Source organism: Urocitellus parryii, chromosome 12 (assembly GCF_045843805.1).
Source record: "Urocitellus parryii isolate mUroPar1 chromosome 12, mUroPar1.hap1, whole genome shotgun sequence".
Taxonomy (NCBI): Eukaryota; Metazoa; Chordata; class Mammalia; order Rodentia; family Sciuridae; genus Urocitellus; species Urocitellus parryii.
The window spans coordinates 93,790,966-93,806,196 of NC_135542.1; the positions used below are offsets into that span (position 1 = coordinate 93,790,966).

The 15,231-nt window shown below is 42.7% G+C and overlaps 1 protein-coding gene across 3 annotated transcripts in view; it reads left to right on the forward strand.

Moving 5' to 3' along the window:
• Positions 1 to 15,231, forward strand: part of Hk2 (hexokinase 2) — a 59,549-nt gene that overhangs the window by 15,319 nt on the left and 28,999 nt on the right. For all 3 annotated transcript variants that reach the window (XM_026397459.2, XM_026397461.2, XM_026397460.2), the window contains one exon: positions 4,860 to 5,022. In XM_026397459.2, the coding sequence (XP_026253244.1) occupies positions 4,860 to 5,022 (163 nt within the window). The remainder of the gene's footprint in view (positions 1 to 4,859; positions 5,023 to 15,231) is intronic.

The window sequence follows — 15,231 nt, forward strand, 5'->3', positions numbered from 1 at the left end:
CTCTCTCTCTCTCACACACACACACACACACACACACACACACACACACATACACCTCTCTCTTAAAAAAAAAGTTCCTTGTTTGATTTCTGATGAGCAGTCAAGTTTGGGAACTCATCACAAGTGGCAGAATGGAGAATAAAAGTTATCAGAAAGCAGATTTATCTCTGACTGAGGAAAAGCTTTCTGATTCTAACCAACAATGGAACTTAAAGAAGTATGAGCCTCTGATGCTTGTAAGTAAGCATTCAAACATGGGCCAGATGTCTATTGGGATGAGACAGGAAGTCCACAAACTCAGATGCTGTGTTCACTGGGATTTTGAACTATTTACCCCAAGGGCCTTCCTTTCTAAGAGTGGATATTGTTTAGCTGTTGACCTGTTGCCGTGTGTACATATGGCAACTCCTACATGGCTTTCTCCTCTGCCTTTGGGCCTTCTCTGGCTGCACTCGGGGAGAAAGTTGGCAGAATTCTGAAAACTACATTAATTTCTCTCCCAACCCAGGAAAACCATTCCTTGCGTGGAGGCTGTGTCTTGTCTCTGACTTCTGCTTCTTCGGCTACTGTTCACCCCACACAGCAGTGCCCCCTGTGTGGGCTCCACTGCTGTGTTTTGGAAGCTATGACATTAGGTAACTAATCATCTCTTCCTTGTGGCCCTAATAAACTGGGTGGACACATCATCATGTTCAGGTGCCATCTACTCCTGAGTTCCAAGAGCTCCAAAGTGAAAGAGAGGACGTTTGAGTCAAGATGTAGGACTTTCATCTTCTATCTGTTCCACATCCTTTCTCTTAATCTTCTCATATGATGGAGAAGAAACCAAGGTCCTGGAGTCATCCAAGAAACCAAAGGGCAGTGGGTAGGACAGGCAAACATGGTGGTCCTGGGGCTTGGAGGTGGATATGCAGACCTGAACCCCAGCTCTGCCTCTCACCATCCAAATGCCCTTAAAAACAGGATTATAGAAGTTCTACAAAAAGACCATAGAGATCAATCAAGTCAGTAGTGTTAGGTTGGCTGCTGACAAGTAAGAAATGTTTGATAAATGTTTAGCTACTGCTAACAAACATCCTTGTCATCGTGATTTTCATCTGTCATTGGACACGGAAAGATGATTCTAATCTATTGGGCAAAGGATGATATGTCTTGAGTAAGGGGTAACTGCTTAACTTGATCTTTGGGTGTTAAGGATGAGAAGTATCTGACTGGATTTCCCAAAAGTCTTGTGGCAGTTTCAACATCAAAGGTAAACTAAGAACGGCTGCTGTGAGTTTGCCGTTTTGTGGACATGACCTTGCACTTTAGGAAGTGGTATCAGGACCTCTTAAGGGCAGGACAGGATCAGCTCTTCTCCAAGGATTCTCCTGCCCCCTCTGTATATCCTCAGAGCCATCTGTGGAGGAGGTGGGTAAGGGGCCTCCCTGAAACTTTGGGCTTTCCTCTCCTTGGGAAAATAATAAGATGGAAACTCTAACTTTGTCATGTGTCATACTTATGAAAATGTCCCTAGACATATCTGCTGCCCCTGACCTGCCAGATTAGCCCTGTAGGCCATACACTGTGCTATTTGCTCTTGATCTCTGTTTTTTGGGAATCACTAGACTAGAAAGTGGCCTTTTTTTTTGTTTTGTTTTGGTAACAGGAATTTAACCCAGGGGTGCTTAATCAATCACTGAGCCACATATCTAGTCCTTTAATTTTTTTTTTTTTTTTTTTAATTTTGAGACAGGGTTTCACTAAGTTGGTTGCTTAGGGCCTTGCTAAGTCGCTGAGACTGACTTTGAACTTATGATCCTCCTGCCTCAGCCTCGAGAGCTTCTGGGATTACAGGCATGTGCCACTGCATCCAGCCAAAAGATTGCCTTTTAATGGGTGCAGCCAGCCTGAGTTCACTACAGTGCTATTAGTTAGGCCTGTGTAGACCTACTGTAGTCTAGCAGGAGAGGGGCAGTCATCTAGCAGAGTAGATAAGAGCATAGGCCAGCTAGACTGCTCCATCTAGTCCCTGCTCCATCCTGGCCCTTTTTGTCTATGTGACTTAGGGCACATCACTTTCACCTCTCTGTGGAATGGAGGTAATAACAGTACCCACCTCCAAGGACTCCTGTGAGGGTTAATGAGTTAATGGGTGCCAAGCTTTGACAACAAAAACTCACACATGCTGGCACTATGGGAGGGCTTGCTGTTATTACCGTTGTCCATGAGGGCAGGTCAACACTGGCCCTGGATGTGGCCTGGTATTGGCCTCTGGTCTGGGTTGCCCGAAACTTTGTGCATTTGTGCACCCTAGTGGTTAGGAAGCAGGAGGTCAGTGACCTAGCCTGGGCCTGGGAGGTGGGGTGCCAAGCTGGGAGGCTGAAGCAGTGGAAATAAGGCAAGCGAGGAGCTGGGACCCTGAAATGGAACAGAATGGACAGCTGGGTTCTCTCTGATTTAAACCCATGGACTTATTAAATAATCTGAGACAGTTTTTTAATATATACGGCAACAGGGAATTCTGGGAAATTCTTGTTGTGCAATTCTAAACCCAACTGATAAGACTGATCTTTTTGTAGGCTGGGGGAAGGAGTGGAGAAGCGGCTGAGGGCCAACTTAGTGGGAAGAAATTGCCTTGTCACCATTGTCTGCTCCTATTTTGTCCTTCTCCAGCCCATTTGAGGATTGTGTGTGTCCATTCCTTGGGTTTGGAACACTGGCACTGTGGAAGGGGGTGATGGTGGGTGATGTATCACGGGCTCTCCTTTTTCCTGCTCCTCACAGCTGCTTTCAACATTTGACCCCAGACTCTGGTCTTTCCACTTTTAGAATCTTGGAAGATTGATAAGAAGTCATTACTGGTCAAGATCTTTGAAGTGATCTGATGGCCTATCTCATTCTACAGGGCCAGAAACAGTCCCAAAGAGAAGGGACAGTCCAACCCCTGTAGGAAGTTAGAATAGGGCTTGGAAGGGAGAAGATGTAAGGGGACTCTCTCTCTTTCTCTTTTGTCACAAAGAAGGACACTGGGTTTTCCATGAAAGGATTAAATACCTGTACTGTTCCTTTGGAAAAATCCTAGGTTGCAAGTTCAGTTGAAAAAGAAAAATCAAGCGGAGCCAACAAAAAATGGTGGAGAATATAAAAGGCTATAATAATATTAATGACCATATTTGGCTGAGAAAGTTAATTTTGCTCCTCCATTAAAGTTGGGCCAGGGTAAAGGACTTGTTTCTTATGGCGGGTAACATTGGTAGTGGACATCAGCCAACCTTTTCCCTTGGGAATCCGTGAGTTTCAGAGCTGGTGAAGGATGTGGTATCCCTTCTAGTCGCTCAGTTGGCTGATAAGAACAGGAGGACCATGTACTCATACCTTCAGGTCACAACTGGGTCCTGGCTATATGGAAACTCATGCATCTCCTTGGATGGTTCTCTGTCAACCCTCTTCCTACAAAACTGGGAATATCCATGGCCAAGGCAGAGAGCTTCCAAGGAAGAAACTGTCCGAGAGGGACACTGGAGGCCTCTCCTTCTGGTGTTCAGTCTGGAAAAGTTTGTAGACATTTATTGTGGAAAACAAGATTAGTGAAATAATTAGGGAGAGTTGTTTCCACCTTCGAGCACAAGAGAGGTGTGATTTATACAGAGCCCCTGTTATGTGTCAGGCACTCTGCTACTCCAGAGACATGAGCCTGAACAAAGAAACATCGGTCTTTTAGCCTTTGGTGCTTATGGTCTAGCCGCTAATATAGATGGCCCCCGGCTCACATGGTTCCACCAATAATTTTTTGACTTTATGATACTGGGAAAGTGATACATGTTCACTTTGAATTTTGAATCTTGATCTTGGCCCAGGATAATGGTAGTATAATGGGCAGTGCCAGTTAGTCGTGGTTCCCAGTTAGCCATGTGCTTGCAAGGGTGAATGACTGATAATTCTACAGTGTAGAGTGGCTAAGCTATAATGTTCAGTAGATTAGAGCTTAAATACATTTTCAACTTGAGACATTTTTCAGTGTAACCTCACCCTAAGTCCAGGAGCAGCTGTAGACAATCATTTCCAAATTGTGGATGGTGTTGGGGAAAGCTAGAGTCCTTAAAGTATCAGGGAATCCCAACCATTATATTCAGGAAGGTCAGAGAAGAGGAGTCTGTGGAGAGAGGCCTGAAGAGTTGATGGGAGATGGCAGGGTCTGGTGCGTGGACCCCAGGGCAGGGAAGAGCAGGCTGGGAAATGAACCAGAGGTAGAGTCTGCTCAAGGGTACGGAGACATACCATAAGATCAGGAGCTGGGCAGAGGCCAGGTCACCTAGAAACTTGGAAGGTTTTCTGGTTTGGTTCCAATGGGAAGCTGTGGATAGATTTTTAAGCAAGAGAACAGCAGAGTCTGGCTTGGGGGTTGAAAAACAGATGGAAGATATATGAAATTGTGTGAGCCCAGGTAAGAGGCGCTTGGCCTAGGGTGAGGGACAATGGGATTGACATGACTGGCCGTGTGAGGTATGTGGGGAATAGAGGAGGGTCAGTAATGAATTTTAGTTGTCAGGTGTTTTAATTCAACCTGTCTGAAAAGAACTAACTTCTCTCTTCCCCAATTGTCCTTTCCCCAGGTCTTAAATATTCTCTAGAAATAAAAGTAAATCTATTTTCATTATTTTAATTTTTCAGTTTAAAAAAGATAATCTTGATAATTTGATTCCCATTAGTAGTCTTTAATAATCACGTTTTATGAATGACAGATTTTATTCTTTTGAAGGGATGTGTTATATTCTATTAGATGAACCTAATATTATATATTATATGTAACTATATATATTTAATATATTTATGCATGTATTTAATCCCTAGGTCTTGATTCTTGTTTTCTGTTTCAGGTTGAGCAGTATCTCTACCACATGCGTCTCTCCGATGAAACCCTTTTGGAGATTTCTAAGCGGTTCCGCAAGGAGATGGAAAAAGGGCTTGGAGCTACCACCCACCCCACTGCTTCAGTGAAAATGCTGCCAACTTTTGTGAGGTCCACCCCAGATGGGACAGGTACTGCAGCTGGGGGGTGGTAGCCCTGAGCAGTTTGGCTGTCATTACTTAGGGACCCAAAGGTTCTTTGGTTTTAAGCTTCAGAAGCCAATCCAGGCTAATGTAAGCAGGCGGGCAATGAATGGAAGGCTGTGGAATGGGCTAGGCAGGAAAGCTGGGAAAGCTGGCAGTCTGGGCAGGCGAGGTTGAAACACCTCTTTGTCAGCGCTACCTGGACACTCTGACAGCCGTTTGTTTTCCATCATGTGCTGAGAAAGGCTTCTTGGCTGTTTGGGATTTTACAGTCCCACACAGATTGCTCACGGTGGTGGTGATGAGCCACAACAAGCATACTGTGATGGTCACAGCCATGGGCTCTGGCAGTTGCTTTCTGGCCCACCTGTGTGCACATAGCCAGCACATTCTTTAGGCATGCTGGAGAGACAGTGTAGTTCAGATGGTCCTAGATTCTTTCATTTTCTTTTCTTTTTTTTCAGTTGGGGATATCACAGTGTTGCTGGTTCAAATTCCTGGGATCTAGTGATCCTCCTGCCTTTGTCTCCTAAGTAGCTGGAACTATAGGCACGTGACACCTTGCTTGTTGTTTTTGTTTTTTTCTTCTTTGTCCTGAGGATTGAACCCATGGGCACTGAGCTACGTCCCCAGCCACTTTATTTTTTCAGTTTTTAAACAGGGTCTCTCTAAGTTGCTGATGGTGACCTTGAACTCTTGATCCTCCTGCCCCAGCCTCCCAAGTCACTGGAATTACAGGCTTGTGCCACCATGCCTGGCTCATCCTAGATTATTTTTTGAGCTTTATGAAAAAAATACTAGACGTCTGAATAAACTTGGGGAAAATGTGAAGAACCACAGTGCACATGAGGTATCAAAGGTTCTGAAGTTCTATTGCAATAAGAACCTATTATGCTTTCTTTAATTCCCTGATTGGATACAGAATCCCTGTTTCATGGTGTGCCACCCATGAAAGCCTCAAACGTCCAGTCTTTCTTCGTAGGCACTGGGGAGTCAATAGAAGGACTGTGAGCAGAACTGTCTTGGTAATGTTATATCATCAACAGTAATTGTGGAACAGAGCAGGAGTGGAGGGGTCCAGATTGGAGATACAGAAATGTCCCTGGCATGTTGTGTTGATTCAAAGGGAATGTCAGGAGGTTGAGCACAGCTGCCTGGATGGCAGCATCCTTAGAGAAGAGGTTATAATGAGCTGTAAGAGCGTCACACTACTTGTTTCATTCAGTCCTCATGATAGCATCCCATGTCAGAAACGAAGCATCTGTGAGGCCCATGAGTGTGGGAGGCCAGGGGAAGCTCCTCACATCTAGAGGAACAGGGGAAAGAGCCCAAGGAGCAATTGCCAGGGCAGTGGAAAAACCAGGAAGCCCAAGTCCAAGAACTAGAAGGGAGGAGAGGACTCCAAGATGTCAGCTGGTCTCTGGTGAGGTGCTGCAGAGGAGTCACAGAGCTGGGGGCTACGGGCTGCAGGGAGGCATGGGTTACAGCTTATTCATGTACCACATGCCTGTGTGCCTCATATTTGTGTCCTTAAGGCTCACCATCCTGAGAGTCTTTAGGGACCTTGTTTGTCCAACAAGACTTTGTATAATTCCTAAAATAAGTCTATGTTTGCTGAAGCCTTGGGACCCAGCCCTGATGGTGTGACCTTGTTCAGGGTTGTTCTGAGTGTGTGTGTCTCAGCCCTTCAAAGAGTCCCTGGAGGTGGCAGGCCTCAGGAGTTCTCCCTCCAGTGCCCTCTAGATTGGCACATTTAATGAAGCTATCTCTCTTGGACTGGAAACCACACCCATTTCTATTATTCCTATTTGACGTTCTGATAAATTTACTGGCTCATGAAGGACAGTTTTTATTTACCCAGCAGTAGTATCAAGTAAGTACCCTAAATATTGTCCAGATATATATTATGGGATTAGGACTCTCCTGAGCGCCTACATGTGTGAACTCATTTGCATTTCACAAAACCTTAAAAGGTGCAAATTTTATCGGCCTATCTTAGATGAAGAATTGAGATTGGATGGTCAAATAACTTGCCAAAGATCACACAGCTAATGAGAGGCTCAGCCAGGAATCAAACCCAAATGTGCTAAAGTTGAGGTATCAAGACAACATTTGATGTATTGTCTTTGTGCACATGGGCCTGGCCTGTGCACTTGGAACTGCAGTGCGTAGCTAGTGCCAAACTAAAATTTTTTGAAATGAGGTTGGGGCTGGTGGTTTAGCCTGCCCTCTAGGCAGGTGAATAAATTTGTTGGGAAGAACAGATTATGGGGCAAACCATGTATATGACATCTCACATCTCAGCAATTCCATTTCCAACCATATACTCGAATAAACTCTCATATGATTCATTCCTGTATGAATCCAAGGAGACATGTCCAATAATGTTCATAGCAGTGTTGCTTATAAGGACAGCATATTGGAAACAGTTTGTGGTCTATTCATGTGATAGGATACTGTTCAGCATAGGAATGAGCACGTGTGAATATGGAGACATTGAAAAATAATAAAAGAGCCCAGCATGTGGCAAACACCTGTAATTCCAGCAACACTGGAGACTGAAGCAGGAAGGTGGCAAGTTTGAGGCCAGGCAGGGCAACTTAGCAAGACCCTGTCTCAAAACAAAAAATAAAAGGACTGGGGATGTAGCTCCATGGTAGAAAGCCCCTGGGTTGTAGTACCTTACAAAAAAATTTTTAAAAGTAATGAATGAGGGAAAAATTGTGGAAATGTGTGTATCTCCTAAGTGCAAAGTTAATGTTGAATGTAAATTCAAAAAGAATCCCTCAAAGCAATGCTCTACATGGCTTATGGACCCATACCTATATACATCCTGAAGTTATTAGGATATAAACTGGAACATGTACACCATGTAACCAACTGGGTTTTTTTCTGGAGAAGAAAATGGAACCGGGGAGGGGGAGGTGAAGGAATGAAGTAATTTAGAGTGGCCAACATCAAGGCTTTCAAGTTTGTGTTTTGTCATTTGGGGAGTGAGTGATGGAATGTGACAGTGAAGGTTGAGGATTCCTAAATTGACAGAGACTACTAAAAATAAAGATCTATCTCTCTCTCTCTCTCTCTCTCTCTCTCTCTCTCTCTGTTTTTGGTATCACAATAAAATGCTGAGAGGAAAGACCAAGGGCACACTTGTGGGCAGACAGTGTGGTCATGTGCAGCCGAGGGGGCTGCACTTCTGCACCTGCTTCCTGGCCAAGGTCTGGCCTCCTGTTGTTGGCGACTGGTGATAAGGTGTTTCTCCCATAGAAGGCTTGAGACCTTTGCTCCAGTGGTGTCTATTCAATACCACCTTTATCAGAGCCTTTGGTTCTCAGCCCATTGGTTTCCAGCGTTACTTTTCTAATCCATGGAATTAAGCCTTGAATCTAAACCTCTCATCTAGAATGACCTAATCCTTAAATCACTAGCTTTCTGACTTTTCTGGACCATATCCTCACAGCAGGAAACCCAAATGCATAAATGTTTATCCAAAATAACACAAGATTCAGGGACCAATGTTTACTCTCAAGTGTGATGCAGTTAGATCTATTACTTTACTTTTTTTTTTTTTTTTTTAAGTTGCTAGCCAGAATCTACTAGGTGTTTTTCAAAAGTGTTTGCCTTAAATGATCCTTGGCCCAGTCTTGTTCTAGATTGGCAGTAAGTCCAGGTAGAAAATCTGAGAGAGACTTTGGAAGTTTCAGGGCATCCACTTTTGATGGGTACCTCCATTACACTGGAGAAAAATGAACCTCCAAGTCATGTTTTATGGGTTCTCCGTGAGAAGGCAGGGCATGTCAGCAGACCCCAAGCCCTGCTGTGGTGGAGATGTTCAAAGACTACTATCAAGTACCTTTGCTTCATCAGCTGAGTGGATTAAGTGTGTGAAGATGTATAGTTAACACAGATAAAATTATGATGGATATAAACAAGTCGAAGAATATCTTACTCAGGTGATTGAATTCAGTGTCAGCCAGGTTATATGCAATTATTACAGGTTAATTAAACATTAAAAATGTTAAGGAGATAGAAATCTTAACTACCCTGATTTGAGCATTACACATTGTATCAAATTATAACATGGTACCCCATGAGTTTCTATACTTAAATTAATAATTAAATAAAATAATTTTAAAAAGTTCTTGCTTTCCCCCCAGTTTTAAAAAGTTCAAAGTATTCCATAGTGAGCATAATATTTACTAGATTTGCCTTATTATACCTCTTTATCCTTCCATCTATCAGTCCATCTTATTTAAAGCATTGCAAAATAAATTGCCAAAATCTGTTCAGTGCAGCTCTAAAAATTGAGCATGTCTAGAGTTCAATATTCTTTTGAGGTAAGATCTACATGCAATGAAATGACAAATCTTGAATGTATCATTTGATGAATTGACAAAAATACGTACACCTGTTTAAAACAATCCTTATCAATACACCACAGAAGGTTCTCTCATGCCACTTTCCAGTCAGTTCCTGTCCTTGACAACCCAGAGGCCGGTATAGTTTAATATTTTCCATGCATATTAGCTTTGCCTGTTTCAGAACTTCACATAAATAGATTCATACAGTATTTTTTTTTATTCAAGTCTTTTACGCTCATAATCTGAAACTTATTCATGTTGTGTCTATTAGTAGTTTGTTCCTTTTGATTGTTGATTCCATGATCTGATTGGAGTCATATATGACATGAATATTGGTGAATGCTTGGGAAGTTTCCAGTTTTGGGGTATTAAGAGTAAAGCTAACATGAACATTCTTGCACAAGCTCTTTCGTGGGCACAAGTTTCATTTTTCTTGGGTAAAACAACTGGGAATGGAATTACTGGGTCATAGTTTGGTGTGGTATATGCTTCAATTTTTAAAACTGCCAGACCTTTCCCCTAAATTGTTGAACAGTATTATACTTCCACTTATAAAGTAGAAAGAGTTCTGCATGCCTCTTATCCTCACCAATATTTTTTTGTCTGTGTCCCTTGACTTTTGCAGTGAAGAGTTAGGTAAAGGAAGCATTGTTTGTGTCTGTCAGGGATGACACCATCCTGAACTCCCTGCAGGCAGCCCTAATCTATGCCATCACTGAGCAGAGGATTGCAACACCAGTCCTACTCACAGTACTGTCAGGGTCCTGCCACACACACATTAAAAGGGTCGGTTTTTCAGAGAAGAATTCCATATTAAGAGGAAATGCAGGAATAATTGGCACTATTGAATGAGCGTACATAATGTCTATACTAAACTGTCTGCATAAATTTATTTTACCTTCCATAAAAACCTTACAAAAGAGAAATTCCCACTTTAAAAATAAGGCAAGTGAGTCTAAAAGAGGATTGATGATTGCCACGGTCACCTGTGACCAGTTAGTGACAGAGTTAGAATTTGGAGTTTGGTAGGTACCCCCTGGCCAGAAGATTTGTAGTTTCTGTTGGCTCGTGTTGCTGAACAAAAGGTTCTGGGACAAATCAGATTATCTTTTAAAATAAATCATCAATGGATTGACTTTGTAATCTTAAAGTACAGACACACACAGCAACTTGGGAGGCTGAGGCAGAAGAATTGTATGTTTGAGGCCAGCCTCAGCAACTTGATGAGACTCTGTCTCAAAAAAAAAAAAAAAAAAAAAGACTGGGAATATAGCTTAGTAGTAAAATGCCCCTGGGTTCAATCCCCAAACAAAACAAATAAAAACAAAAATTAAGTACAATCCATTGAAAAGCTATAAACTTTCCAGTCACATTCTAATTTTGAAATACAGTATCTTTGTTCTGTGTTTCTCGCCTCTTTGTCTTGGCTAGTGTGTTAAGATATAACTGCCTTATCAGGTAGGTCGAGGGCAAGTCGGTTTCAAATTGATCCATCAACATTTCTGCCCTCCCCTGAACTGTGATTTGTGTTCACAGGTGAGTGAATCTCCACCTTACACAGGCTTAACTCCCCTAGAGAGTAGGTAATGGTGGTATTGGTGGTGGTAATGATGATAAAAATTGTAGATGTATTAAAAATGCCAGAAATTGTGCTAAGCATGCATGAATTCTATTTTCTTTTTTTGGTACCACGGATTGAACTTAGGGATACTCGACCACTGAACCACATCCCCAGCCCCTTTTTGTATTTTACTAGATAAGGTCTCACTGAGTTTATTATCACCTTCCTTTTACTTTGAACCCTGGATCCTCCTGCCTTAGCTTCCCTAGCCGCTGGGATTTACAGGCGTGTGCCACTGTGCCTGGCAGCACGCGTGAATTCTTGGTAGGTCCTCTGAACTTCATTCTGCAGAAAAAGAAACTAGATTTAGAAAGAGCAGCCAACTTGCCCAAAGTCATAAAACAAGCAGGTGGCAGGGTTGGGATTTTAGTTCAGCCAGCTGGATGCCAGTGCCTGGGCCCTTAAGCACAACTCTAGTGGCACATTTTATGTGTATGTGTTGCCCATGTGGCTAGCACAATGCATTCATTCTTCTTTTGGAAAGTCAGGTCTAGCTGATCAGTTTGATTAAGAAAGACCTCTGTGAGACTTGGCCTTCTGTGAGGCAGCAGTGTGCCAAGTTGCCTTGTGCCCTGCCTTTGAAGAGTGGAAACTGTCTTCGGGGAGATAAAGCTTACCCAGATGAGACAATTAGAGAGTGATACCAGGCCATATAATGCAAAGCACATGATATGATAAAGGGAGACTGGGCTGGTGATCGGTTGCATGGAAGCCAGTGAAACCCTGAAAGAAGCCCTTATCTTGGTTGCTGCACATTATATCAACAGCCATGCAGTAAAGGCCTAAATCAACAGCTAGCACACAAGCAAGTTAATAAATGGATTTATGTAGTACCGATAATATAAATCAAAGATTGCCCCGATAGCCTCCCTATAGTAGATGGCATTTACTTGCGTCACACATTGTGCCTTGACTGTGTTGAATTTTGATGGTGTTCGTATGAGTGTGCGTATATGATATCCGTGTCCCTGTGTCCTGGGGTGTTGGTTAAAGAGGAGGTTATATTATCCTGCCCACCTTTGTTTTAACAGCTGATGCAATCTGAGTATCAGATTTCTAATAAATTACTTGAAGTCATGTGGCTAATACTGTACATGTTAAAACAGGATTCAAACCTAGATCTTCCTACCTAAAAAAGTTAACATGCTCAAAGCATGCACAATATTGAAACATAATCATGTTTTAATCCTTTGAAGGATGATTTCATCTCTGTGGGGCTAATGGAACACCTCTCTGTGGCTGGCACATATTTTGAAAGTATGAAACATTCCAGTGTGAAAAAGCAACAGACTCTGCTTTCTGAACCTACTAACCATGTGCTTTTTGTATGCTTCAACTCCCTCCCTTCAGTTGGGCTTCATTTGGAGCAGCTCCATTTTTTTTTTTTTTTAAGAATGCTGATTTTATTTGGGAAAAAAAAGTATCTTGTTGCTTAAAATGGTTTCTAAACCAAAGGCGTAGAAGATCCTGTTTCCATCTTAATTGATTGTACCAGACACCAGCATTTACTGACTGTTAAGCACAACGATACAATAACTTTAATGATAATGGGGTCACTTTATTGCTGAGCTATTAAGCAGAGGTGGGCTTTGCATTGTAACAGAGTAACAGGATCCTGGAGCTTAAGAAAAGGCTGCCAGATTTGGTAGTGACTGTGGTGGTTCCAAGTACATGGGAAATTGCACCTCAAAACCTGTGTCTTGCTGGATTGCCTCCCCAGGACCTGGAGATTTACCTTATTAGTTCTCCATGCAGTTGGAACCCATGCCCTTACATTCTTAGAGCAATCCATACTATGTGTGAGTAGGGGAAGAACAAGGTCTCCTCAAACCAAAGCCATCTCATGGAAGGTGATGCAGGATGTTCAGTGCATTCACCTAGGACCATTGAAAATGCTAATGCAGGGCAGGAAGGGGCAGGTCCCTTTGGAGGAATTGAATTAATATGGGGCTACTTCGGGAACTGGAGAACTGGATGTGTGTCTTTGATCTGCCTCAAAGTTGAAGGCTGCATGCTTAGGCATTGGGTGAAGAGGAAGAGCTGGAAGAATATGGTTGGATCTGGTGCAGTACAACCATTCTGGTGTGCTTGGGACTCCCCCAGTTTCACCACTGAAAGTCCATGTCATAGGAAATCCTTCCATCCTGGCAAATGGGACAGATGACCATCTGCATGGCCTGGGACCCAGGCCTTTGTTGCTACTTAGCTGGACTGTCATGGCAGCCTTCTAGCCAGCCTCCCTTACCTTACCGCCCCCAACTCCAGTGAAAATGCAAATCTGACCTGCTGAAGAACCAAGTTATTGGCAATGTCATTCGCTGCATGCTTGCAGCCATGTTATATAAGCCTTGTGTCATAAGGACACACTTCGGAAATACCATTTTCTGGAAGCCACAAATCAGAGCCATCTTGTACAGTGAAACCAATCCACTGTCCTGCCTTCTGGATATGTGGGCATGCCATGGACTTCCACACATGGCCACTGCATCTACATGTCCCCTTTTCTCTGTCTAGCAACTTCATATTCACTAAGTCCTGGCTGTCTTGTGTTGCCTCCCAAGAAACCTTCCTTGTCACAGCAGAAATAATCCTTCCTTCCATACTTGTTCCCTCTCTCCCTGTTGAGTCTGGGCCTGGGGTTAATGTAGTACCAGACAGCTAAGAAGTTTTTAGTAACTGTCTCCCATGATCATTGGCGAAACAACTAATGGCAAGAATGGAAAGTACTTTGTGAGATGGTTCAATCACAAATTCACTTTTTGTCAATTAAAATAGTGATTTTTTTCAAACATTTTTTGAAATGAAATTTTTTTTTCCCAATTTTTCAATTGTGGACCCCAGTCTCAAATTTAACAAAATGAAATCTTACAGGATAGAGCCCTACGTAAAATATAGAAGCACTGAGAAGAAATAAAAATTGGAAGTGAGGGTATAGGAGGTTAGCTGTATCTTTTTTATATTTATTTGTTGGTTAAATTTTGTTGTTGTTGTTGTTGAGCTGTATCTTTTTTGGGAGGGCGGGTACTGGGAATTTAACCTAGAAACAATTTTCCACTGAGCCACAGCCCTAGCCTTTTTTTTTATTTTTTATTTTTGTTTCGAGTCAGCATCTCACTGGGTTGCTTAGGGCCTCACTAAGTTGCTGAGGCTGGCCTCAAACTTGGGATCCTCCTATTTAGCCTCTCCAGTCGTTGGAATTATATGCGTGTGCCACTGTACCTGGCTGTGAGCTGTACCTTAATTAACCTCCCTTAACCTTCACTAAGGGCAGACCTTGCCATCTTTATGGATGCCTAGCACTCTGGGAACACTAAGTGAAAGGGACTCCTGGGAATCAAATTATGGCATTTGCAGGTAAGTGATGGAATTGGAGAATATCATGCTAAGTGAAGTAAGCCAATCCCAAAAAAACAAAGGCTGAATGTTTTCTCTTGATAATGTTTTTTTCTTGATGTTGATCCATAGTGGACATGGAGGGAGCATGGGAGAAATGGAGGAACTTTGGATAGGGCTAAGGGGAGGGAGGGGAAGGGAGAGGGGCGTAGGGGTAGGAAAGATGGTGGAATGAGTTGATCATCATTAGGTACATGTATGAAGACACAAATGGTGTGGTTCTACTTTGTGAAAAACCAGAGAAATGAAAAATTGTGCTCCATATGTTTACTATGAATTGAAATGTATTCTGCTGTCATGTATAATAAATTAGAATAAATATATAAAACGAGGAAAAAGAATAAAAGAAAGAGACTCCTGCAGTCTGAAGTATCTTTAATTACCTGAGGCTGGGGAGTGAGGGGCTGGACTCTGCTCCAGCCTCAATCAACCAGGGCACTACCATTTGTTAACACAGTTGCCTCAGATGAAAGGACACTGCTGCTTAAAAATACAAAACCAAACCAAAACTGTTTGCAAGAGCTTAGAGCACTGACTGGCACTCTGCTCTGAGTGCCTGGAAGGAACAGGTGGTGATCTATTTTAATGGGTGGCAAGTACCTAACGATTGAAAATAGACCCTGTTGGAAAAAATATAACTCAGTCCTTGCCGGGACCAGATAGCTGTTAGTACACAATATTAACAATGCTGGAGTGGTGGCACCAAATGAATTAGTTATGTCACATCAACTAAGGTTACATTGACCATCATGGTCAGGTGGTTAATCAAATGTCATTTCAGTCCTCAAGGTTCCCCTGTGACAGGTGAGTTCCCAGGAGAAA